At 40.8% G+C, this 27772-nt stretch overlaps 1 protein-coding gene across 1 annotated transcript; it reads right to left on the bottom strand.

Annotated features, from left to right (window-relative positions):
• Window positions 1–148: 148 nt before the first annotated feature.
• Window positions 149–27772, bottom strand: oprm1 (opioid receptor, mu 1). The gene is made up of 6 exons (XM_056435457.1): window positions 27490–27772; window positions 5865–6214; window positions 4703–4875; window positions 3837–4015; window positions 3352–3535; window positions 149–2883 (listed from the first exon to the last, which is right to left on the bottom strand). The coding sequence occupies exons 1-6, from the start codon at window positions 27753–27755 to the stop codon at window positions 2878–2880; spliced, it is 1158 nt and encodes a 385-aa protein (XP_056291432.1). The 5' UTR covers window positions 27756–27772; the 3' UTR covers window positions 149–2877.

Here is a 27772-nt window from a genome sequence, read left to right as displayed (position 1 = left end):
CTTGTTATTTGGACAACTCATTTCTGAGTGTAGAAGAAAAGCTGTGTTGTGTTTCAGGTTGAGAATGAAATATATACTTTTATTTGAAGTCAGTACACGCCGCATGCAGGTGAATCTTTATTAAGAAGCCAGAAAAAAAGCATTCAGCGAGATTTAGAAGCACATTTTATTCCATAGACAACTAATAACAGTATTTTTTTGTATATGCATTGTGATACAGATACAGAGAATTGTCCATAAAGTAAAAATTGAGAAATGCCATTTACAAGTCATGATTGTACCACAAGTCATGTAAGCAAGCACATAAAAAAGAAATTAATTGGTGGCGTGTGTACAGTTTATGAAATCCCTTTTTCCAAAATACATTTTCAAAAGTGTATTCATACGTGTGGCCTGCTGCAAAATGTGTTTTAATGCCAATTGTCACGTTTCATTCCAGAAAATGTTTGTTGATTTTCTTCATCTCATTGGGAATACATTTTATGTTTTAATAATAACAAATTACTGTCGCCAAGCCTGTCGAGCTTGTGCTGAATGTATTTATTGTTTTGATAAAAGCAGGCTCCTCATAATTGAAAGGTTATCAGCTGTATTTAGCTATAGAAATAAGAAATCATTAACTCCCGTGCTGGCTTTTTAATGTTCCCACCAGCCGACTCATTGTAAAAGGAAAACATCTTGGAAATGGATAATAAAAAACAATGTACGATAAGGAACATGTATTTCTTTCTCCAGAAAGCCCAGTTCAGCAGCTGAGCTATACAGACATGTTATGTTTTCAAACTGTGTGCTTTTACTTGTTTTAAAGGAGTTAAAGTAACATCTGAGATATGTCTCTAAACATCTTGTGAGAAAATAATTGCTTCAAACATGTGAAAAGACTGACTGCTGTTTTTCATTGTGTGGAGGATTTGTTTGTGGAGGCTTGACATTGGTGCTGGATGGAGCCCAGGAACATAACTAAGATGAAAACTAGAGCACATGGCATCAGGGGTTCTGTTGCTCAGGCGTCAGGAACAGCATTTACCTATTCATCACAGCCAACAGCGAGCGGCGCTTTAAAGCACAGAATAATACCTATTTATTTAATCTTCATTTCGCCCTGAAATACATGACAGGCCATAAAAGGGTGACTTGCAATGACGCATTTGACACTCGGTGCCACACACAAGCCAAACTCATCTGCTGTCTGGTAATATTTGAATCTTAGACAAGTTGGCAACATGTTTATAAATAGTTGTCAGCTGGAAACTTGAAAAACTGAAAATAATAACAGTCGACACAATATTCTTTAAAAAAACACACAAAGCAGAGATACCAAATATAAACGGATATAAATATGCTTGTATGTACAAAAAAAATAATGAAACAGTCAAAGTTAAACTCTTAATTTAAAATTGTACACACAGCCTTCTGATTAATATTCATCTCTTCAGTTTAACAAGGCAGATTCAATTTGACAAAACGAGGCACAATAACTGTGATCGTCACAAATCATTTCCTCGAAAAGTCATGATTTCATGTTCATAAAAAAAACAAAAGACACCCAGAATACTTACACTATTGTACACGGGAGGTTAATAGTTAATACAATCATGTTAATCTTTAACACATCGTACAAAAAAATACTGATACACAGAATATCGATTAGAGCTTCTGTAAAGGCAACTGGCAAGTATAGTGTACAGAACAGCACGTAAGCACAAGCAATTCTAAAGGTTACAACAGATTTACAATCCTTGGCTCACAGAGGAGAAGGGACTCCATTAAAACCCACACATTTTGTAACAGCTGTTAAGCTGTGGTTAATCATACACTGGTCGGGCCATATGTTGCACTATATACCACAATAGCATGCTCTGTGCGCTGTGCAAACACGCTGATGCACCGACTTTGCTTTTTTTATGTTGAGAGGATCCACAGTTCAGCACGAGGATCCAGGGTGACGAAGAGAGACGGGTTTCCTTCTGTACATCCAGACGTTTGTCAAATTCAGCGGAGAGGAACACGCAGTGCTCTACTGCTTGTCTCCATCATGACAAGTCCAGTAAACACTTTTTTACAGAGATGAAAGGGCAAGAAAGATAACTACAAAAGGTTCGGTGGGTTGAGAGGAGAGAGAGCACACACATGTATGTCAGTCCTCTTGAAGTGACCCACGGTGGTGATCGGGTGGGATCCATACAGAAGGCGGGTTAGAAGCACAGTTGGTGCTGTAAATGACTTTGAATAACGCCTCCTGTCCGGTGATGTCCTCGTGTGGTGAGAGAGCCACCGAGCTTTTGGGCATTCGGTAACACAAATCCAATTAGATCCTTTACACCCGAGAATCCACATTTCCGGACAACTGTCCTCTCGCACAGTTGAACAATTCTAAAAGAAAATTGCTGTTGGGAAAGGGATATATTGGAGGGAAATCCTAGAAACTCTGCAAATAGAGCAACGCATTGATCGAATTGTTTTATAACCTAGAGAATTACGGATGAGGAGGCTTGGATCAATGTGGCCAGCTTTATCGGGAGCATACAGAAGAAAACATCGTCATAAAAGTGTCTTGTTGGAGTGTCTTTTATAATCTGTCTGTTTTCTGCACTTTAGAGTCTTTTTTGTTATCGTAGTAAAAACTAAACTAAAAGTTGTAATTGCGTTAATGCACAATTTAGTGCAAGTGCTTCTTCACACAGGAGGAGTCTTGTAATGATGCGTGGTTGGTTACGGGGTGCTATTGAGTCTCTGTCATGTCCTGGATTGTTTGTACGTACGTGTCAATTTGCGTTGGCGTGGTCAGAGTCCTGTGGTGACCTGCGTGACCTCTGAGTTAAGATCGTCGTTGGCAACGCAACAGCGAGAGTCCACCGACGACCCCTCCAATGCTAGTCATACCTACAGAGAGGAGTTTACAGAGGAGAAAGATTGTCCGTGTTACCTTACATGCAGTATTTTTATTCTTATTCTAACGTGAATGTCTGTTCACAGGCATTATCCTAAAATGAAGATTTCCACCACTCTCACGTCTGAACGGCATTTAAAGCCACATTCTTAGCTTAGCATCAAGACAAGAAACAACTAGTTTCGCTTTCTCCAAAAGTTTAAAATAAGTCTGCCGACATGCTCATAAGAACAACTTGTTGTTTTATCGAGGCTGTGCGCCCGGTGGCCGGGCAAAGTGACTTCTTTGCAGTTTGGCAACCTTGCAACGTCATGGTGACGACAAGACGTATGCTAAGCTAAGCCAAGCAGCTGAGTTGATCCCCTCATTTAACTCTGAAGAAAGCAAATCAGCGTCTATCCGAGAGCGTTGCACGGTTAATGAATGTACTGTGATGTATGCAGACACTGCTATGCACCTACCTGTTGATTGGACCTATCTCCGGTGTTGGCGCTGTGTTGGTCGCGCTGTGGGAGCTTGCGGCTCGTGAGTCCGGTCCGAGACGAGTTCTGTATCTCCAACACTGAGGGACGCGGGGTGCAGAACTCCCGGAAACAACGCTTGAAGTTCTCATCCAGGTAGCCGTAAAGGACTGGGTTCAAACTGCTGCATGGGGCAAAACCAAGGTCACAGTTTAACGATACAAACTGTGACCTTTATTTACAGTATAGGGTAGCTTAACTACCAGTCAACTTAAAGCATTGTATACAACCATAAACCAACAAATGTACATTATCAAAAAGTCAAAACCATTTAATCTGTAAAACACACCTTTCACTTTGTATGAAGAGCATCCTTTCATCAATGCTAAACCAAGCTCTAATAATGTATCTCCTGACATTTTAAGAGTAATAGTTTCCAGGTGACAATGAACATATTTGTCCAATTGCTGATGCGTCGTGCGAACCTGTTGGCGTATCCGAGGGTAATGCAGAAGTGCCAGGTGATAGTCTGCAGCGTGGTGGTGGGGATATTGATCAGAGCCGTGATGATGACAAAGATGTGGATCGGAGTCCAGCATACGATGAAGACGGCAACCACCACCAGGACCATTCGGGTGATTCGACGCAGGTTCCTGTCCTTCTCCTGTGTGTGTGTGTGTGTGTGTGTGTGTGTGTGAAGGAGGTAGGATGTTTAGGGTTGCGGTATAAGTGGGAGAACAACATGAGGGATGAAGAAAAGTACAAAGAGGAAAGCAGCAGAGTGAGGTGAAGCATATAATGACGGAGAAGTCCCAGAGAATTGTGGAGGATGAAAAATGACGGGAGAGAAGATGGTGAGAGGGGATGAGAGGAGAAGTGAAGGGGAGAGGATCAAAAGGCAGAGAAAAATTGTGAAAGGATGATGTAAAGAAAGAAAAGAGGTCAAAGAGACATGATTAGTCTCTGCAACCACTTTCATTTTCCGTTTTTATCAACTGTAAATTAATACATCTTCATGAGAATAGACACATGTTCTGGAGCCAGAGTTTGGTGTATTTAGTCAAAATATTGCATTACTGCATTGAATTAAAATGGAGCCTCAACCTCTGGCGTTAGCTGTTTTTCATTAATCGCTTTCTCTTTAGAGCAATGGGTGCACCGTAGCTCTGGGCAGCTTTTTATTTTGCTTCATTGCTCTAAGATAAATCAATTAGTTATCGTGTAAGTAGCAACGGCTATGCAGTTGGTACACACGAAGGGTTACGGTTTCTCAAAATTATCACAAATGCTTCCATTCTAAAATCACCATTTAGATCTCAATGTATGCAGAAATATCTTTTTTGTTCTTAACCTGGGAGCCCGACAGCATGCGCACACTCTTCAGCCGGAAGATCATGAGGCCGTAGCAGACGGTGATGATGAGGACAGGCACGATGAAGGCAAAGATAAACACGCAGATCTTCATCAGGGTGTCCCAGTACCAAGAGGGGTGGGGGAATATTAACTGGCAGTCAATGCCAGAGGCTGTGCAGGGTGATGAGACGTATGTTCACAGGTAAATACAGGTGCAAACATGTATTACATACACACAAGACATTTCTCAATTAGTTATGAACCACTATTATTATTATTACGTATCCAGCTCTTTTTAAACATCTGTGATTCCATCCTCGAAAATGTGTTCAGGGTTGCAACCAATATCTTTTTTTATGTTTTGATTACAATTATTTCTATTATTAATTGAACAATCTTTAAAATGTCAGTAAATAGCGACTTCCATAATCTTCTGTCATCTCTCTGCAGTCCAACATTTATAATGAAGGTATAAAAATGTGCCCGACAATCCCCCCGTCAGGTCTGAACGCTATGTGTCGTGGCACTAAAGCAACATCTTTTAGTACTATGCAAACTGCACTAGTCTGTGAACCTCTCATTACTCAGGTCACATTTTAACTATGTTAGTCGCGGATTTCTCACCAATTACCACGGCAACTACACAGAGGTGAAGCCAGACTTTGCAGGTAGCCTCTCGACGACGCAGACAGTTATATTAGCCACCAGCGAGGCATCGAGCATTTAATGGTTATTTTGTGCAACTACACAGAAAAACCAAAGCAACTCTTTTGGATTGTCTCGTTTTATAGAGCCTGCTGGAGTACGTAATTGCTCCTTAAAGCTGGAACGCAGTGCATGAATGTGTTTTCTTCCAGTTTTGTGTTGAGTCCTTGTTGAACTCATCGTCTTCCGAGGACTAAAAAATAATTGAGCACTGTTATCCAGGGTAGCGAATACATATTTCTTTTGTCTGGTCACTATCTCTATTCGATTCTGTTTTTTGCCATTGGGATTAGTTTAAATCTCATTTCATCTATTTATTGTGGTTGTCATGAAGGATATACAGTATATCTAATTATGTATGAGATCCTGAATATGTAGAGGCCTCTCATGCAAAGTCCAAACACACTCCCCTATGCAGTGTCGGTATCATGGTGCCTGTGTGTGCACGTGCTTACGAGTGACGGCGGTGGAGGCCATGAACATCACAGGCAACCCGATGGCGGAGGAGAGAATCCAGTTGCAGACATTGACAATCTTGGCGTTGCGCGGCGTCCTGAAGTCCAGCGCTTTGACTGGGTGGCACACAGCGACGTAGCGGTCAATGCTCATGGTGGTGAGTGTGAAGATCGACGTGAACATGTTGTAGTAGTCGATGGATATCACCATCTTGCACACGATGTCTCCAAACTGCCAGGTCCCCATCAGGTAGTTGACGCTCTGGAATGGTAGCGTGGTGGTGACCAAGGCGTCGGCCAGGGCGAGGTTGAAGATGTAGATGTTGGTGGCGGTCTTCATTTTAGTGTATCTGCACAGAATCCATGGATAAAACATGAAACACGCACTGCAAATCACACGACTGCATCCTCCGTACTTGTGTGTCTTTTTGGAGTCGTTTCTAGTTGAGTATCTATGCGGTCGCATTCATTTTAAATGAACGCTGCTGCTCACGAAAAGCTGTGAAATTAAATTATGACTGGTACTTAACAAACTGTAAGTTATATAGGCGATGTGTATGTTAGATGTCACAGAAGATGGCAAAACTAAGTAAATAAGTCTTTTTTAAATTTGCATTTGAGATAATGATGATAGAGGAAGGCCTCCTCTCTGACTTAAACCACCCAAACACCAAAATATACCTAGTACACTGGTGTGCAAATATCAATCAATAAAACATCATTGTGGTGGCTGGGGTGTGGTTAGGCTCAGCTGCAGAGGGGAGCGGTCTCAGGGAACATGTGCCGGGAAGGGGCCTCATTGGCCTCAGCTGTAGGGGATATGGGGTATTGTGTCTCTCCCCTCTATCAGCTGCAATAGAGATGGAGGGACGGGACCGGCAGAGCAGAGACTCGAAATAAAGTATCTTGCCAAACATTACGTTTACGTTACTTCATGTTATATTTATTGTCCCTGAGCCATGCGAGCAATTCAATTCATTTTGTATTGCCTAAAATCACAAATCACAAGTTTGCCTCGGAAGACTTTACAATCTCTACACATACGACATCCTCTGTCCTGGGAACTCACATCGGAACAGGAGAAACTCCCCACAAATAAACTATTTACCGGGGAGAAAAAAAGAGGAAGACCCAGAGGAGGGTTCCCTCTCCCAAAGGGGCGCTCACAACGATCCGGAAATGATCCAGAAAGTATCAATAAAGACGTTCATAAAGAAGAGGGCACCTCAAGAAATGATTGAAATGTGTTGAGTGTGTTTCTGCACAAGAAGAGCCTCAAACGCTGAACACCTTCCTTTCGAGCAACATTATCAGAGGTCGGATGCACAGCTGACATTCCCCTGTTGCTCCTGGTGTGTTGCAATCATCGCAGAATGTGCCTCATGAGCCGGGCTGAGCCCAGCGTATCCCCAGGATGTTTTGTGAATAATTCAGACCCCTTGCTTCAGCTACCAGCTCCTTTTATAATAGCAACCGTCTAGTTTAATCAGTTTGAATGACTCCGTTTTAAAAGAAGCAGTCGACAGGAGTAAAGTCTCAGATTTATTGAGGTTTTAGAGATATCACATATAAATGACTTTGGGCTGTTTGCAGGGCTAAAAAAAACAACTGAAAGTACAATTTGTCTTAAGAAGTTATAGTTTACATAAACAGATAAAAAGGAAGAAAACAAATACGCCTTTCCTCAAGTAAACCTGTTTCCCAATATTCATGAGCTTTTAGTTTATATTTGATGTCCTTGCCATCAACATAATGGGCAAAGGTAAAAGGCAGTTCAAAGAGTGAGGAGGATGTTGACTAAAGAGCATGAAGCCATTAGCTGAGATGAAATGGCTTGGCTGTTTAGAGCTCTTATAGGCAAAGAAATAGTATAAACCTTTGCTGTCCATGTCACAATGTGGTCAGGGAGAACCTAGATCACGTCAAAAACAATCTTAAAAGATCTATCTTGTGAATCATAATCTAAAAAAACAAATGTCTAATGAGCCCACAGTGAAGCTATTAGAGGAGTCTGCCTGTGAGTGACGCTTAAAGGCGTCACGTTTGGTAATCACAGCAGAGGTGTCGCCTCCCCTCCGCTCTGAGCTGATGAAAGCTCCCAACATCGCAAACAAAGGCAACAGAGCTGGCGGAGCTAACAGGGACTGCGTTGGCATGAACACTCATATTTGACGGGATTGATATGGCCGAAGTAAATATGACGATATTATTCAGGTGGTTTTTTTTGGACATGCATACAACGCATTCAGAATATGTATCTCAACAGGGGTTGTTATGGCACTTTGTGACACTTGGCCTCTTTCCTGTTTGTGACCAGCTTAAACCAATTAGCCAATGGAGTAGAGACGCATGCTTCAAAGGAAAGCTCATATTGCTGACGGAGGAGAAGAACATTCGGGCATTAAGACATTGTGGCATCTCAAGGGGACAGGTAGTGGAGGGACGCTACATTCCCACTCCAGTACAGCGGCCACCTGCCAAAATGGCCGCTCGGGCGGAAACTACAGCTCCCAGACTGCCTCACCACTCACCCAGCTGCAGGTGTTTAGGACAGCTAATTGAGGCAGGGCTGGGAAGCTTAAGAGGAGACAGAGGGGAGAGCAGAAGGAGGGAAAGAGCTGGACAAGCCAGGAGTGGAAGGGCCTCCAGGATGAAGACAAGCCCAAGAGAACGAACAAGAGGAGGACTTTGTTAAGTGGACGTTGCTGAAGATACGTTTTTGTTTAAGGAATGTTTTTTTCCCCCGGGACGCTTTTTGTTGAGGAATGGACTTTGTTTTAATTTTGTTTGAATGAATAAACCTTCCCGTTCATTTTAAACCTTATAATTGTGCTTGTTTTTACTCCTCCCTTGCACTAGAGACAGCCCGTGACATGACAACATCAACAGGTTTTGGGATAAACACAAGTATTTCGACAACAGCATTTCGGGGAAGGTGGTTGAAGGAATGAAAGTGGGAGGCTGCGTTCGCACGGTTGAACAAGTGCACCTCCTTTTAATACATATATTTTGACGCAAAGAAGCAAAAGGACAAAATTGTCTTGTCGTTCCATTTTCAATAGTTTGACGTGATAAACATGTTGTCGAACATGGCCGATGATGTCACGGGGTGAGGCTCAGGTGCAGAGAGACAGGCTGGACTCCAGGTGTGAGTGATGAGGAATTTGGTAATTGTACGTGAATTGGAATATGCAATCGGAATAAACTAAGAGTCACAATTTAGTTTGATGAACTGAAAAGACACGGAGGATAAACGTTATAAGACAAAAACACGGAGACACCAACGGGGTTGGAGCGACCGGTTTATCGCATGGTTGCCACGCTCTAAAGCCTATCCTGTCTATTTTACATGAAAATAGAAACATAAATCTCTGAAAAGAACATTACTGAATGAACATCAGCTTGTTTTTGAAAAAAGCTTGTCTGTCTTTAATGATGTTGATCATCAGCGGCTGAGCCCGAGCCTGGTGTGGTTCCAGCTATAAAGATCGCCACCTGAACATGGAACGGTCTTCTCAACACGGCTGTTTAGTTTAGTTTAGTTTGCTCCAGACATTTCCACACATCCACACATGCTGACATTACTCATTACTAACTCTCTATGGTTGCTTTGTTTACTTAATATTACAATAAATATGCTTGTGTATTACTTTTAGACTCTGGCCTCATATGTTTCATTGAGCCGGACAGACAACATGCTGGTGTTATTGACATTTCTGATTATTTGATTATAGATCGTCGTCTTTGGGGCTAATCTACATCATTAAATACATTGTTTACCTTTCCTGCAACAACTGTGTTGCGTTACAATCACAGCACAAGACTGGTCTCTCATTTCTGTGTTCTGGAAATTAAGCTATTGGTGTTAATGACGGATTATTTGGCGATGTGCTTCCCTATGCTTTGACTACAGTTTGTAGATGAAGACCTACAGGTTTTCCTTTATCTTACTTAGTAGCTAGCTAACATTAGCTCGATAATTGCCCCATGTTTTCATGATAACATTACACTGGTTACAAAAAGAGCGGAAGAGCCGGCTAGTGGCTATTCGCCCCAAGGACAGGCACGGGATAAGTCCTTATTTTAAATATTAGGCCCCTAAAGTTGTAAATGTGCGAATAGCAAATTATATTTCCTTCCACCATTCATGCAAATGAGCCTGAGAACAAAGCTGGATGGAGGGCTGGTGGGTGGGTTTAAAGACAATGCTACCCTTGCTCTGTGGGCCCCATAGAGGGCTAAGATCTGTGCATTTTCATCTTGAATTCTAGTGAAGGTCAAATTTCTTTTGAGCAGGGGTCGCTCGATGTTATGGTTTTGTCATATGGTTTAATTAGTTATCCCCTTGCACACTTTCTTCCCTTTGTTTAAGTTATACAGTGGGTGGATTTAGGGTATGTTAGTTGACTCACTTCTCAAAGATGTTCAGATTTAAATATTGTCCCATATATGGGACAGTTGGAAGAGATGATTGGGACCACTCTTCTATCTGTTCATTTACTATGAAGCCTCCGAGCTGCTGGTTTAGTTTAAAAGAAACTAGAACTAGAAAGAGTGGAACAGTTAGCCTGGCTTTATGCAATTATAACACAATCAAACAACCAGCACCTCTAAAGCTCAATAATGAACATGTTTAAACTCATTTAACAAAAAACAGTATTAAAATGACAAAAAGGGCAAATTAAATAGATGTGCTATATATATTACTACTGTCATACCTGTTTGATAAATACATATATATATATCAAAAAGGTATGACTAGTATTTATTCATGCTGTCAAAATTCAAAATGTCAAACTGTTCCTTGAATTAAATTTCCAAGGCAAAACAGTGATCATATTGTTGCCGCCCAATTCCACATAACGACTCTTTATACACATATCCCTGCCGTAATGTTGTTAAATTAACCTGGATACACAAAGTGACAACATTAAACACACTTGTTGCTTCATTAAACGATACTGTCAGTCTATCTGAGAGGTAATTTACTGCTATTTTGTTGCGGCACTCCTCAATAATCCCAAATCCTCTTTACCACAACGTGACAGTGAGTTTATTACATTTTGATTAACTTTAACACTGACAGATTAGTGTGTTTGTTATTTCAGGCTTTATTTGAACTGGGACCGAGACACCTTGAGATGCAGGGAAAGCTGTCACCCGACACTGAGTAGTGAGCTGGTGCTGCAGCTCATTTCCACAGCGACTTTGAGACTGACGCTATGTGGCTGCAGATAATAGCTTGTGTTATCAACAATAACGGCCTCATTTATCGGGAAAAATAAACTGAATACAGTGTTTAATTAACTCTGATCACCCATTTGTTGTCAGAATGCTTTGATTACGTAATATATACAGGACTGTCTCAGAAAATTAGAATATTGTGATAAAGTTCTTTATTTTCTGTAATGCAATTAAAAAAACAAAAATGTCATGCATTCTGGATTCATTACAAATCAACTGAAATATTGCAAGCCTTTTATTCTTTTAATATTGCTGATTATGGCTTACAGCTTAAGAAAACTCTAAAATCCTATCTCATAAAATTTTAATATTTCCTCAGACCAAGTAAAAAAAAAGATTTATAACAGCTGAGTGTTTGTCAAGGCTCAGGAAACCCTTGCAGGTGTTTCGAGTTAATTAGACAATTCAAGTGATTTGTTTAATACCCTACTAGTATACTTTTTCATGATATTCTAATATTTAGAGATAGGATATTTGAGTTTTCTTAAGCTGTAAGCCATAATCAGCAATAAATCAGAATAAAAGGCTTGCAATATTTCAGTTGATTTGTAATGAATCCAGAATGCATGACATTTTTGTTTTTTTAATTGCATTACAGAAAATAAAGAACTTCATCACAATATTCTAATTTTCTGAGACAGTCCTGTATATACATATATATATATATATATATATATATATATATATGTATATACATATCACTTTCTGAATACCTGAATAAATATACAGTGGAATTAAGAATTAAAAAGTACCTTTTCAATTGGATTCTAGTTGGCATATTATGTTACATGCAACCTTCCCAACAATATACATGTTGTGTACGAAGCCTGCTACATTAGTCAATAAACGGTGGTCCTCTGAATTTTATTGGAACATTTTTGGTGGATCCTGCTGTTTCCTTCTAGGCTTAGGAGGTAATATGGTATACCACGGTATTTAAATATCAAATGGTATGTATTTCAATTGATAAGAGAGAGAGAGCCACCCCTGATATTCTATAAAGACACCCAAATAAAAAAAATGAGTTGCCAAATATACTTTGGCCGGCCTTTAAAGTACCTGGATGGCCGGCCACAGTACAGTCTAAGTGCGGGCCGCCTCGGAAAGCATCGATTATAATTCCTGCAATAGGTTTGACTGTATTTATGAAATTGTACGTCTGCAAATATTGAAAATAAATAAATAAAATATTCCTGCGACGGACAACATGCCGCTGCTCGGGGCCAAGAGATATATTTCTGGAGTTCCGGTGTGGCCAGCGGATATCTGGGCCAAGACTTCCTTTGCTGTGCGCTGCTCATCGTTTCCAGTCCACTCAGCAACTTGAGATGCCAGGATGGAGTCAGTGTGTACGACAGGATTATAGGCGCTCTACACGCTCCCTTTAAACCAATAAAAAGCTCAATCTTCTTCAAATATTTTTGCCATATGCTCAGTTGGTAGCTTCATGTCCTCCATTATGTTGATGAACATTTAATTTAGGTGGCATTACATGCACATTTTTACATTGCAAGTTTTTAAATGAAATGTCCAGTCGTGGGTAACGTAAAAGAGCTACACACCAGCTTGTGTTCAATTAAAAAATGTTTTTCAGTTTTGCTTTGCTTGAATTATTGCATATTATCAACTGGCAACATGGAGTTGCATGGTTGACACAATATTATTTACAAATGTTGAGGCCAAGAGCAATCATTTGATAAGTATCATTCATAAAGCACATACATATCTCCTGTAGATGGTGTCATGTTGAGAGAAAACTCCTGATGAAAAAATTACACAATAACATAAAGTTTGATTTCATTATATTTCAGGAAAGAGCCCACAAATAACACAGTTGCTAGAAAGTATTCAGCCTATTATTGACTGGACGAGGACGTGACAAAGAAAGACAAGCCAGAAGTAACCCAACGACAGAGCAAATATTCATGAAGCTTCATGTGAGTAAACAACACTTCACTACCGAAATTGCTCAATCTGCCTCCAAATTACCTTAATTTGGCGGTTTCCTGGACCACTGAAGCTTAGAGGCGGCAGATAGATTTGCAGTAATGGACCTTAAAACCATCCAAAACAGTCCTTTCAGTGAAATGATGTATAATTCATAACCTTCAATCAACAAATTAGCCACGATTCCCACCTGGGGGAATGAGATGCTTTATCATTCCCTCTGTTCTTCATCCATCTTTATTTCTGCTTAAATGAGAAAAACAAGGAAAAAATGTAATCATGATAGTAAATTATCCCTGTGGTAAGTCTTGTACGACAGTGGTTTTGAAAACTCAAATCAGAGTTTCTCCCAGTCAGAGAGCCTCCGAGGGCGAATTATTTAAACATCGAAATTATTTGACACAAAACAGTGCTCATCTCCTAACTTTAATTACATACAAAGTAGGGCAGTTGATAATTGGTTGGTTTTCTTTGGCAAAATTGTATAATGAGAAAATACTTCAACTTTACTTCTACCCTGACTAAAAACCCAATAACATCTTCAATGGACACTGTATGACAAATTATTGAAAAGAAAATTACATTAACGTCTCGGCCGGCTCCCCAATGAGCCTCATCTGCTGCTCAAACTGTATTATGGAAAACACAGAAAAAAGCTTAGTTGGTTATTATTATTTCAAACTAGATTTACTTTCCAGTTTTGGGCCCTCGAGTTCTCAGAATGTAATTTTCTATGGCGATACGTTCAGGGCAGCATTTGTAGACGTGGGCGGTCGGGTCAGATATAGCGCAGAGGGGTCCTGCACATCTTTCTATCTTTTAATGGGGGGCATTGAGGTGTTCTTGTTAATTGTATTATTGTAATTGTCTTATGTTAATTGCTTTTTTAAAAACACTTTTTCATGCTGTTATGATAAGTTGTCAGACACAGTTTCTTAACTGGTTGTTTTGGATGTAATATTTTGAGTGATTTGATTGTTTGAGTTATTTTCCATTCAATAATCCAAACGACTTATCCTTTTTAAAATAAGCGTGCGTGTTGAGCCAATCCCAGCAAACGCAGGGTTCACCGCTGAAAGACGATCTTTCCTGAAATGTTCTGACTTTGAAGTGAAATGATTGGTGTTCATAATCCCCCTCCCTTGTTGATATGAAACCTACATCTTCAAAGTGTCTTTCTGATCAATAACAAGACTGAACTGAAGTTTAAATAACACATTTGGAACTGTTGAATGTATTTAACACTCATGATGAGGTGATGATTTATATTCCCAAGGTTTTTTTTTGCTCCCTGGGAGAATAACGATGATATTCAAACTGCCCACTTTTATTAAATCTGTTACCTTGCATTCAATTACATGCTTTTAAAATTAATATAACAGAATACTAATGAATATTAATATTCAGGGTAGAAAATTAGGCTACATTTTAATTGATGGAGCGGCAAGGGACCAGAAAATTTTTTAAGAAACAACTGATCTAAGGAATAAGAAAAGTGATCACCTTATTGATGATGGTTTGAGTCTAATGTAATCATCTACAAGTAAAGATATGATTTACCACCCACTATTTATCTTGATATTTTTTTGCCTTCGAAAGAATATTACACACATGGGAATAATCTAAGATGTCATTTTTGTTGCTGGCGCTGCAAGAGGCACAAGAGCAATTGATTTCATTTGTTGTGGTCTTGTTCCGCGTTACAATCCATTTAGACCTCTGCAATGAGTGTAATATTGTTGTTTTCACTTTGATGTTCAATTTTCTCCCTAGATGTGTTTACTTGGCACAAGTAAGCCAGACCCTTAGGATAAGTTCAAAAGGAAATATGAATTGATCTTGCACTGCAAGAACATGAATATGGCTGAACATAATCCATCTGGTTATATTAATTATAACAGCCAGTGTTATGTGTGTATACTGCATGTATGTTTATATATTCACATACAAAAGAACTCTTTTGTCTTTTTTCATAACTTGTAAACATTTTTATCTTTTCTTTTCCTTGGAATAAATATCGCTGTACTTTGCTATAATAAACTAAGAGTCTCTATTCAACTCTTAATTGTTACAAATGACTCAAAACACCATCTACTGTTTTAAATGGGCCTTAATCATAAAAGGCCAATTCTGAGATAGAATTCTCCGAACCAGCAGGGGCAAAAAGACGTTCGACTGTCTGGATATCTATGATAAAATACGTGATTTATCTCAGTAAACAATGTGAACATGAGTTTGTGGTCTCAATCTCTAGTTTCAAGTATTTCTCAATACAGCATGATGTTCATTTAGTAAATTATGATCCCATTTAGAGCCCATGAAGCAGGATATGTTTCAGGGCGGAGCCACCTTGTGATTGGCAGGTAGCTACCGTTCCCAGAGCCGTATACGTTTTCTCCTCATCGCTGCTAGCTCCAGGTCCGTCACTCAATGCAAAGACCCCAGAAAGACCTTTCATCCCCGACTTCCATTGGGAATGAGATGTCAGGAGCTAAGAGCTTTTCTCTTGTTTCTTCTCATTTCTGAAGCACAATATTGAACTTAAAACAATATTTGGACAAACCTTTTGCCGTTAACACAGGTTGCTCCTCCTGCAACTTAAAAACTCCAGTAGGACGATTTTTAATAAAACTTAAAATTTAGACTTCAAGATTAATTTTAAACGTTACTGACTGTACATTTATGTTTAGACGCTAACACTCTTTATGGGCTCTGTGTGTATCATTGGGATTAACCAGGCTTACCACATTAGTTCAATAACAAACAGACGTTGCAATTTATTTCTTGCTGCCAATAAAATCTGAGACCCGACTTGGATACCGAAACATTTTAGAGCGACGTGAACACACAAGAGACAACCAGACAGGAGAGAGAATACATTATGTCCACCATGGACACAACATTGAAAAAAGAATTTGTAATGTATTTCTGGAGTTAAAAGGCTCGGCAGCAACAAATGAAACCGTGTACATCTTGTACATATACGGAAAATCTGCTCGGATGTTTTTCAGTGTTCATATGTTCTGAGGACGTCTAATGGGTTGAACATCAGCCGCTGTACATCACCCCACTGTGGTATAACTCAGGGGCCCCGGCCCCGAAAGAACCTTCAGAGAACCATAACTCGGTTTTAGTTTGATTTAGTTAACCGCCCGATGATAAAACATAAAAGCAAAGTGATTCGGAGAAAAAGAGCTGAGGCTATTCATTTGTGTTGAATGAGATAGAAACAAAAGTGTATACAAATGAATCTGTATCAAGATGTGTTGTTTACCACGGCTAATATCCTGTGCATGGTTAATGTATTTTAAATCGTAAAAGATGATCTGGGGTGTTGTGGCTGTGTTTATTGTTTGAAATGGATAACTTTGGAATGCTAACCGATATCAAGAGAATATATTTAAAATTACCACATAAACACCAGTGTGAGCTTTGTTTATGTAAATTTGGCACAAACTATATTTCAACAAATGTCACGAGGAGAAAGCGTCACACTGGTGGCCAACAGTTTGGAACAGCAGCTGATTTATTTCCATGGCCCTTGTTGCGCGGCAAGATAAACATAATTCATCATTGGTCTGCGGTGCTGGCCTGCGTAGGTGTAGCCCAGTGGATGATTCATGGGCTTCTTCAGGGTTCGGATAAACCATTAAGGCCTGCAGGAGCGAAGGCTGCTCATGTGAGCAGACATCTGTTCGCCTCTGGCTCCGACCGTTAACACCGAGGGGAGCACGGTGGATGGTGTGCGACTGCGAGCTGCCCATGTGTTTCTAGGATTTGTGTTTTTACTGCGTGTATGATAATCAAGGTTCTCCATCACAGCGATGAGCACGTGAATTACAATATTGCTTCGAACAAATCTACGACGGCCTCATTCACCCAGAGATATTAAGGGCAGAGTGGCACTATGGGATGAAAAGGTTTTGCAAAGGTTTATATTATCTTGATGTATTAGGCTATTGTTACGTCGCTCATGCCTGACGTATGGCTATGTGCACTTATGTACTCGATGAAAGTCAGGGGATGCGTGAATATATATCATAATCTGGGAATGTGAATATAGCTAATAGCTCTAATAGTTCTTAAGGTATTGCAGTCAATGATAAGTCAAGGGTGAACCCTGCCTTTGCTGGGATTGGCTCAACTATGGAGGACTTACAATGTCTTAATTATAAATAAATAAATAAATGCATGAATAAATAAAGGAATAAATAAATAAATGCTAAAATGAATAGAGAAATCTATTTATTTAATGATGTCCTGTTTAGGTATAACTTATATGTATTTATCCCTGTATGTATTTATTTATTTATTTATACATTTATGTATTTATTCTTGTATTTATTTATTTTTGTATTCATTCATTTATTCATACATTTATTTAAGCATTGATTTATTTATACATTTATTTAAGCATGTATTTATTTATTCCTGTATTTATTTATGTATACATTTATTTAGGCATTTATTTCTGTATATATTCATGCATTTATTTTTTTATTTATTTATACTTAAGACATTTTAAGTCCTCCATACTTAACACACACACGCTTTATCCTAAATAGGCGGGCCATTTCATTAAATTCTTTCAACCTTTCATTATTACAAGAACTGTGTTGTCATAGAAACTCATAATGAGTGAGAACATTATTTATTTACCCGAATCCTTGATTTCAAATGAGGTGTTTGTGTCTGATGAGGAGATATAGTACGTGCAAAAGGGTCGGCTGAAGTGAAATAAAAAAAGGAGGGTCTGGAGATTATTATCCAGACACAAACACTTGAGCGACAGGAAAGAGTATTTTTTGGGGGATGGAGAAAGTGGTCACATGGAGCTCCGACTGCACTAGACTGCATTAGTAAGCACAGCATGTGTTATGTGCTCGAATTTACTTCAATCGTTATCTTCACTAGGAGTGCAGAAATACTAACAGTCAAATTGAAACATAGGTTGGAGTGATAAACAGAGGAGTGTGTGACATTACACATGTTCTCTTTTTTTCCTCTTGTATTTTGTTCTGTTTAAACACACATTTTGATCATTTGTGATAGACAAATTGTGTTCTTGGAGGGTGCACACAACTGACTTGCAGGAAATCAACTGTATTGTTTTTTTCCCCCTTCATCCCAACATGTAAACTGTTGCCTCTCGCAAAAAAACACACACCAGATCAACCATGTGCTCTTTGATGTAAACATCCAATGATAAACAGTGAGAGACATATTGAACACTTGTGATAGGCCTGACTGAAATCAATGAAAGGAGATCAACCCCATGGACACATAAAGACGGACTCCAGTGGGGTGGAAACTCGTGTACGTGCACACATGCTAATGCTAGAGGTGGTAGAAAATACCTTGTAATGGATTCAAATCATCCGCAGACATGGTCCATCACATAATTTATCTCCTGTCTTTGTAGCCGCTTCATGGCTTTCTTTAGTCTACTTAACGGAATCAAATATTTTTATTTGTGTTATATTAACAGATTATTTTAGTATATATATATATATATATATATATATGTATGTATGTAATGTTCTGGAATTTGCATTTTTTGTTGCACAGAACAAGTTTAATTTTGATTTTATTTTATTCATTTTAAATTGAGATTCTTAATTTCATTGAGATTAAGAATCTCCTTTATAAGAGAGTCCTGGCCAAGACAGCAGCAGTAGGATATTACACAAAGTTTCAGACAATACAACATAAAACAGTGCCAGACAATATAAAACATTTTTTTTTTTAGATCACAGCGTGAATAAAACCAAAACTAAGACTCAAGTCATCATAACCCAGTCAACACAGTCAAAGAAAACATCTAGAACCAGATGAACCTACCTCCAACTCTTAATGTCCACGGAAGTTAATTAAATTTGTGTAAACTAAGAAGTGAAACAGGGCTGCACGGCGGCTTCGGTCACCTCACAGCAGAGAGGTTTGCACGTTCTCCTCGTGGCCGCGTTCTTCAGCTTCCTCCCACAGCCCACAGACATGCAGCTGAGGTTTATTGCACACTCAAAAAATTGTGAACGTGAGCGTGAATGGTTGTCTGTCTTTATATATGTGCCCTGCGATAGACTGGCGACCAGTGTGGACCCTGCCTTTGCCCAGTGGCAGCTGGGATCGGCTCAATGGGATAAGCGGTTCGGATAATGGAATGGAAAAGAACAAAAATTATTCTATAAATTACATGTAATTTTACATGCAAACTCCAAAACAACCAGTTACGAAATTGTAATCAAATTGTTTTTGGTCTGAAAGTGATTTCATGTTATGATGTGTCTGTGTTTTTCTAATTATCTGTTAGAATTTCAAAAGAAACTTAAAAAAGGACATGTAAGTGACTGTACTTTAGGACACTGTTATTTGTCTCGCATTAAAAACCACAACAACCCCAAAGTGGCCCCGTTGAGAGATGCTCGAATCTATCATGCAAAACACTTCAGCTTCCAAATGGGAACAGCTAGATAACAATGGCATACATCACACACACCACATGTACTCCACACCCACTGCATTGTGTTCTTTTCATGGGCTTGAAAAAAGTTGCCCACTTTGTTGTGATTCTATTATTTGGGTTTTTCATCACTGGAAATATGACAAAAGGAAACCAATTTAGAGGCCAAATCCTCTGTGATCTTGGATATGCCTCAAGAAAAGTCGACCAGCTTGTTGCTTAGGAACACTTGATGTGTTGATGTGCTAGAAACCTTCTACAAACGGGTTCTTCTCCGCTCGCCCCCGGTGTTGAATGCACATTTAATAAGTGCAACGATTGATGCGCCGGAGGTCTTCAGTTGACCTCTTTGGATTGTTTGGTCTGCTCACCCAAGGCACTTTGGCACCAGTAAGCCCCTCTTGTTGTTGTTGAAAAGATCCCAAGACATCCAAAAGGCTTTCAGACTGTTAGTCAGGCGGGGTGTAACAACATTGTCAAACTGAATCTGGAGAACGAATCCGCGAGACCCCGTGAAGAAGGACATGTTTAACCATACCTGTCAGAGAGCATAAAGAGCAGAATGGGGGTAGGTGGGTGAGTCCCTTTGTAATTGGCAGATGGACAAAAGAGCTGCGAGCAACCATAAATCATCAAGCAGAGAAAGAGACAAAATGTGTGTTTTGCTCCCTTGACTTTGGTCAATCATCACTCCTTCGTTCTGTCTCAGACCTCCTCAGTGACCATCGCTACATTCCTCAAAGAAATGCCCTCTGGATGTTTTTGCTGTGATCTGCCAACCCTCCACAGTCAAGGTCTGTCCCATTGGAAAGGTGTTACAACCGTATGAAACTGGTCGTGAGTGAGTGACGTTCGCTCTTTGTTTTTTTTCCTGGATTCAACAGAGACCTCCTGTTGAATCCAGACTCTCACTCTCCAGCAGTGTCCAGTGATGTTAAGAAGCAATTACACACACACACACACACACACACACACACACAAGAAGGACAGACTAATGACCTCTCTGCACTGTCTACTTATAAGTGTCTCCCAACAAGAAATTACCACCTGTACCACCATGCTGTGAGGGAGAGATTAAGAAGAACCATTCCCTTCTCTCCGAGTCTCACGGTGAGCTGTCAAATTCTTTGGCTAAACTCTCAAGTGAAGCCATTAATCTTCTTTATCCGATACCCATGGGTTGGAGGACCCTAAATACAATTTTCTCGACTCACATTGCGCACGGTGAGTTTGTCAGTGTAACACCCGGTTCTGTTTCTCCTGTGTTCCGTGTCTCCTATGTCTCCTCTGTGTCTTCTCTGTCTTAATTGTTTAATCGTACACCTGTGTTTCCCCCCCTATATATTGTGTCAGTCTTTCCCTTGTCTGCTGTCGGATTGTCGTCTCTAGTTCCGTGTCTTTTTCCCGTCGTCCTGTCTGTCGTATCTGATCCTGCCTGCCCTGACCGACGATCCTCTGCCTGCCCCTTTTGGACCTTGTTTTTTGTAAACTGTTTTGCCTCATTAAAGAGTGCTTTTTTATTTATTTATATTGCGTCCAGCCTGTCTCTCTGCGCCTGAGCCTCACCCCGTCACAAAGACCTGACAGTACTCTAAAGCAAACGTGAATAACCCAACATAAAATCCACAGCAATTATTCAGCTATTTAGTAAGAAATCAAGGCCATTGTGCACCATCGCTGCATGTTCAGCGCTTTGCAGTTGTTGAATAACAACAAAAGGTCAGAGTGCCCAGCCTCGAATGTTTACAGCTCACGGCTCAGTCTGTTTATCTTCACACCTCTTCGGTGTTCACCAAAAGGATGCTCATATGTGTCTTCACAGTCACGTTTAAAGACCTGGCATCTGCCACGTGTGAGGATTTGCTTGAGTACGTAAAGGTGTCCACACTTTTCAAAGCAAGCCGGATCTTTTCAAAAGCCCGTCATCAAAGAGACGCTTTAAAATGAAGTCAGTGATCCAGAGGGTTGATTTGTATGCAATCTTTCTTGATGGAAACAAAAAGGATACATATCCTGGGACTAATGTATGTAAATGGGGGAGAAGCCTTTTTTTTTTTATGCCACAAAACCTTTTGTTAATTGTAGTTGATCATTATAGTGTGTAAACCTCTAGGAATCTAAATCCATCCATCCATCCATTCTCATCCGCTTAATCCGGGGGTCGGGTCGCGGGGGCAGCAGACCCAGACGTCCCTTTAACCCGCAACATTTTCAACTGGGAGATATCATCCCTCCAGCGTGTCCTGGCCGTCTTCCCCGGGGTCTCCTCCTTGTCTAAATATAGTTCTTCAATAATAATTAAAAAAAACCTGATCTTTGTTTTTGCATGTGTGGCTGATTTTAAAGGATCAAAGCAGGTCTCATCACACCACGGACATGCCTGTATGCACATTGGATTATTCTCTTTGCTATTATCATCCCTCCTGTCCATATACTAACCTAATAATACATTATTAAGTTCAGCAGCAGTGAATATACGGCTTCCAGTTCTCGTCTTTTTCGTATGCGTTTCCATTTCTATATTTCTTTGGACAGTATTCTCTTGCTGAGCATTGACTGAAAGGAAATTGGTCCTGAAAAGAAGAGTCAGAGTTAACTTCAGCTGAACTTTAGAAGTAATTTATGCACGGTTTACCATCGATTTGACCCCCCCCCCCCCCATCACTTACATGAAACATGCTTTGTATATAAGGGTATGCCACTATTGTTTTTTAAACACTGAAAGATTGTGAGGCTATCCTTTAAATCTACAAAGATGTGTGTTGTTTGGTTACAATCTCGGTACAAGCACCACAAATGATTTTAGGAATGATTTTTGTTTTTTTGCCAGACATTAACCCGACTGTCGACAGCACACCGAAAGACTGCAGCAGCTTGTTTGAAAGTCAGCCTGAGACTATTTGTCATGTCGGGCCGAGAAAGCCCTCGGAGATAAACAGATCAAGTGTAGGTTCTGCGACATCAGTCCAGTGAAGCAGATTGTGTAGACGCTCATCATAACATCGTATTTCACGTGACTGGGCTCCAGGCTCAGATGTTTAGAAGTTGCTCCGACATTCTGGAGCAGGGTCATTGGAACATTTGGGAAGAGGTAACAGAATCGCTCATGGTCGCATTGTGTCGTGGTACTAGCGGGCCCCTAGTGGTACTAGCGGGCCCCTAGTGGCCGCCAGGTGTTGAAAAGCCTTGCGCAGGGAGAGCTGCTCATCTAGCTGGATGGTGGATGGAGGCAAGGGGATGCGGAGGGGGATGAAGCCGTTCTGCCTTCATCATGCTCGAAACGCCTTTCCAGTGTTGCCATGGTAACAGGAAGCACTCTGTCGTATTCCTCGTGGAACCCAGCGGTTTGCTTTTCGGCCGCAATTGATTTTTCCGATTGAGCGTGCGGATCTCTGCTCGTGTTTGTTTGCCCACAAGAAGTTTGCGGATGTTAGTGCAGGGTGAACCGACCAGGGACAGCGAGATAAAGAGGGAGGCAGAAATGCTTTATGGCTTCAAGGTTAGTTTTAGGTCAGTGATTTATAGGTGGGGGGGGGGGGGGGGGAGAAAAAACATCCCTCATCCATTGATGGCTCTATTTATTATAGCAGGAATGAATTTAAGGCCATGACTGTCTAGAGGGTGAAGAGTTTAAGACAACTTTTACACTTAACAGTAAACATTCACTGTGTACCATCAGCTTAATGGCTGTTCACCCTCCATCTATTGACACAGAGAGAAAGAGAACGAGGTTTCTGAATGTTAATGAACCCGACGGGCTGTGGTTCTTCAGAGGAATGAGACATAACCTTTACCTTCCTCCCAATTGACCCTTCTCGAACACACACTGGCCAATCACAGCGGAGCATCAGCCAGCTCCGACAATGAACTGGCTCCACCTCCTCAGACTCTCGTGTAACAGTTTCAGATTTTCCTTATTTTCCGGCTAGTTTTGTCTGGTCAGCGTTAGTGATACTCGTTCCCTGGAGAGGTTGGAAGGAGATCATCTAACATTGGAATGTAAACACATACTGCTTTTGCTTTTTAATGGTTTTAAAAGTGTATTGGCATACCCCGATTTATAGGAACATTTTTTTCCCTGTTTTTACCCCGAAATATTTTTTACATCCAGGATTTAGTCCCAAAAAGTGTCGGGTAGCAATGGGTCAATCTCCTAAAAATCTCATTCAGTCGAAATCCACAAATCTTTTCATGAATACCTGCACACACACACACACACACACACACAGCTGGTTGAGTCAGTACCTTTCCATCTCAATTAAGAGAAGGCAAGGGACAGGTGTCGCCCTAAATCTGTGCCCACAAAACAGCCAAGGATGAGAGAGCTCAAGCTCAAGTAATGTCATCATCTTTGAAGACAAACTACTGTGGAATACATAATGCAAGCTCGTATGCCAACTCATACATAATAAACACTCTTGTACCCTTGCCAGACAGCTGCAGACATACATTTCATTTACATTTTTTATCTCACGTATCTTACTTCAGTACATTCCAAGTGTCCCCCATTACAACGTAAGAAGTGCAGCAGAAAAGACGTAGCTGCCCGTTTGTGTACTGAAGGGCACCAGAGAGCTGTTGAGGAGGACCTGGGACATTATTATGAGAGATATGAGATTAGCATACGTAAAGAAAATGTAAAAAACATGGCAGCATTGATATTTAATCAATGATCAAACAACAACCGCGCGCTGCTCATGGTGGATCCTCCAGCAGGGACCTCGACCTTCAGTGTGCGAGGCCCTTCTGCGCTTTTGACAATAATTCCCGTCAAAGTTGTGACTGCCGAGCGCTAATTCAGCCTAAAGCGTTCAAAATGCTTGAAGAGCCCAGTGGGGCGTGAATGCTGGATGGAATCACTGGTTATACTGGGACAGAGAGGCTGGCTGAACTGGTGGTATCATGCTTTGAAAATGAACGAGCGGAGAAAGTGAACAGAGGTTACAGAAGAGAGAACGTGTGCTGACTCTCGTGTCTGTGCCACCACGCAACGTGCAACGGCTTCACAGGCTCTCGCTCTGCTCTGGTGTTTGTGGTGTTAATTGTGTCTCGACATCTCCGTGGCGACAGTCTCGTGATGCTTCATGCTGCCGCCAAAGTGCCAGGTTATTGGAAGCTACTGTTAGGTTGAAATAGTTGATTTTGATTCTGAAGGCTTATACTTAAAATTAATATATATAGGAAGATATTATAAATAGGAAATATTCGGGAGAATATTATTATGAATGTATTATGAAGCAAAATGGAAATACTGTTTTCTCTATTAAATGATGAATGTAAATGGCAAGAGTTAATGTTTATATGTATGTCGCATTAGAATGAATGTTAGTTTAGTATTTCAGAAATGTCGAAGCCGGTTGAAGCCTGTGACGTTACTTTAATCCGGAAAGTAACATACTACACTTTTATGGGGTAGGAACTTTTTAGTCAGCTGACCGGACGTGTGACGTCTCGATGCAGCGACGTCATGTTTAACCCAGACATGTTATTGTTTATCTTAGCCAACCAGAAAGCACCCCCGATCAGGTATGGGATCTTGTTCCGGTCCCTTTGTCTTGCAGACCTGCTCTCCGGTGTTTACAGGGGGAGGAGCCTGTGGGTATTAGGTCGGGCGGAGCCTTGTTTGTTTGTTTAAACTTCTTGCCATTAAATATTGTTAAACTTAATTCACCGCATCCGGATTCTGATTTCCATCATCTGCGAAGTTCCCAGTATCAGAATCCTTTCTACTACTTTGTGTGTATTCTGGCATCCCTGTGGACAAGCAGTCGTGTTTTTGAGCCCCAGGGTCCCTTTTTAGAACAACCTCTAATCTTACTGCAGTCAAGGCGAAACTTTGCTTCTGGACAAATGTTATTGATTGTTATCCTAATGTCTAGTTAATTCTACTGAGGCTGCAATGAGGAAGGTAGTTGTCTATTTATAAAAGATAATCAGTTGTATGCACATGCTGCTAATGTCCCTCTACAGAAAAGGAATGTATTGCGAATATTACGCTCTGTGGTGCTGTTCAAACTTGAAAATCCCACTAGTCTGTATAATTTGACATGCTATTGCAGTTTATTTCATGGACTTAAAGTGTAATAATTGTATCATATAACATCATCAACATATAGCCTCCCTTTAAAAATGGTAACACTAACGTTTACACTGACTACCCACCTACTCTTTTTGGACTTTTTTGTAAACAAACAATTTTCCTTTAACTTCAGAAAAAAATACTATTTAAAGTAACAGTGCTTTTTACTTGAGTAATGTATTCTAATACTTTCCATCCGTGGCTTGGCGTGCAGATCTGCTGGAAGTAATTTGGGGTTCAAAACATAGTGGGCATTCTCTAGCAAAACAGAACTATTTGGGGAAGCACTCAGGCTGAATAGGATGTGTGCAGTCGAGCAAATGAGCATTTGCTTGATGCTGCATCTGCCCTGGAAAGGGTGGAGAAGTGGGGAGAATAATCGGTGTAATAGATTTCAACGGTGATGTATTATCGCAGTAATAGAGAAGTAAATAAAAATAGAGACGTCCTCTCTTCTTTTAACTCTCAAAAATGATATAATGAAGTGGTGTTGTGTCAATTTCAAAGCAATTCAAGCACCTGTCTGAAAGCAAACCCTCCACTCGGCCACTCTCCACGGATTCTATCAGACCTTCGAAGTGGGTAATCACAAGGTGGAAAAACGGCCACTCTCTTTCATCTCCACCCTTCTCCGCTCCCTCATTAATCACCATCCATCTCTCTCTCCTCAAGCCTCCCCTCCTGTCCATCTTATTTCTGAGTGCATCCCTCACCTTCTCAGCCCTCCTTCTCCTCCTCCAATCAACTCGCACCTGAAAGAGGCTCGTCAGCTTTCGATGGGGAAGCACCAAATCAAAATAAATCTCTGAAGTCTGAAGTTATTCATTATATTCTTTATATGGATTAAATGGGTAGATTCCAGCATCTATGAGACCTTGAAAGGATAGACCTTCTTAATAGGCCTACTGAGTTATTTCCACCTGCAAGAGATCCATCTTTTTCTTTAAGAGAAAAAGTACATTTAGTGTGTAAAATGTGAGATCACATAAAAGAAATGAGCAAGTGGCCAGTGATATTTTAAATATGCGCCACTCAACATGAATTATGATCTCTTACTTCTTATGACAGGTTATTAAAGAGGATACAAGCTCCCCTGTATGGATATCGTGATGGCTTTACATTAGTTTGAAACTGTATCAATTAATAAGATGTCGACATGTGAGTTTACAGATTCGGCTTGAAAGTGGTCTCGATTTTCGAAGTGGAAAGAATGGGCAACGTTTTGGAACATGTAGTTTTAGTAGTTTAAGTTGTTACGTATTAGAGACCAAATAATACTCGCCGACATACTTCTCTTTTGTCCATAACCAGTAACGCGAAAGCAAGATAACGGGTTAACTTTCAGCCCATCAGTTGTGTGCATGGCACATGCTTGTTTCCCAAACCCTCCCCTGATTGACAAAGAAGTGGGATGAGCAGACAAGGGAACGCGCCACTGAAGAAGCAACAGTGAAGACAAGAAGCATCTGTCTGGATTAATGGTGCATGATGTTGTGCGCTCACAAGGGAGTGATGTGCTGCATTGTGTCACATCGCACAGCGATGTTCCAGTTGTGTAACGACATTGTGCATGAAACAGACACCATGGATTATTCCTCTGCTCTGGCAACTGGTGTGTGCCAAACGCAGCATCCCCTCGCGCGCTGGAGCAACTCGCTGCGAGATGGGAGGCATTTTACGCACGAACGGCACGAAGCTGAGCTGCTTGTCAACACTGCATTCACATGGTCTCACTCGGCCTCATAAACACACACACACACACACACACACACACACACACACACACACACACACACACACTATGACATGTAGCTACAAGTGGTTCATAAAGAAAGTGTAAAAAGAAGAAGGAAGAAAGCCTAACACGGTGTGTCGCAAGCACTTTGCTCTCTTACCTGACGATGATATACATGACGAGCACGTTTCCAACCAGCCCCACCACGCACACGATGGAGTAGAGCGCGGTGATGACAATCGCGATGATAACCGGAGTGGCGTCGCCCTCCGGGCTGCCGGTCATCCCGCGCTCCCCGTTGCATCTCGCCTCCGCGAAGCTCGTGTTGTTGCTGTCGGTGAAGTTCCCACAGAAACTGGTGTTGCCGTGGAGCGCGGGGAGCTGGCCCCGGTGATAGGCGAACGACAAGTTGCTCGCGCTCTCCATGGTGCGCGTTCGGTGTA

The sequence above is a fragment of the Pseudoliparis swirei genome, chromosome 17 (assembly GCF_029220125.1).
Source record: "Pseudoliparis swirei isolate HS2019 ecotype Mariana Trench chromosome 17, NWPU_hadal_v1, whole genome shotgun sequence".
Lineage (NCBI taxonomy): Eukaryota > Metazoa > Chordata > Actinopteri > Perciformes > Liparidae > Pseudoliparis > Pseudoliparis swirei.
This window is presented reverse-complemented; position numbering and strand designations above follow the sequence as displayed.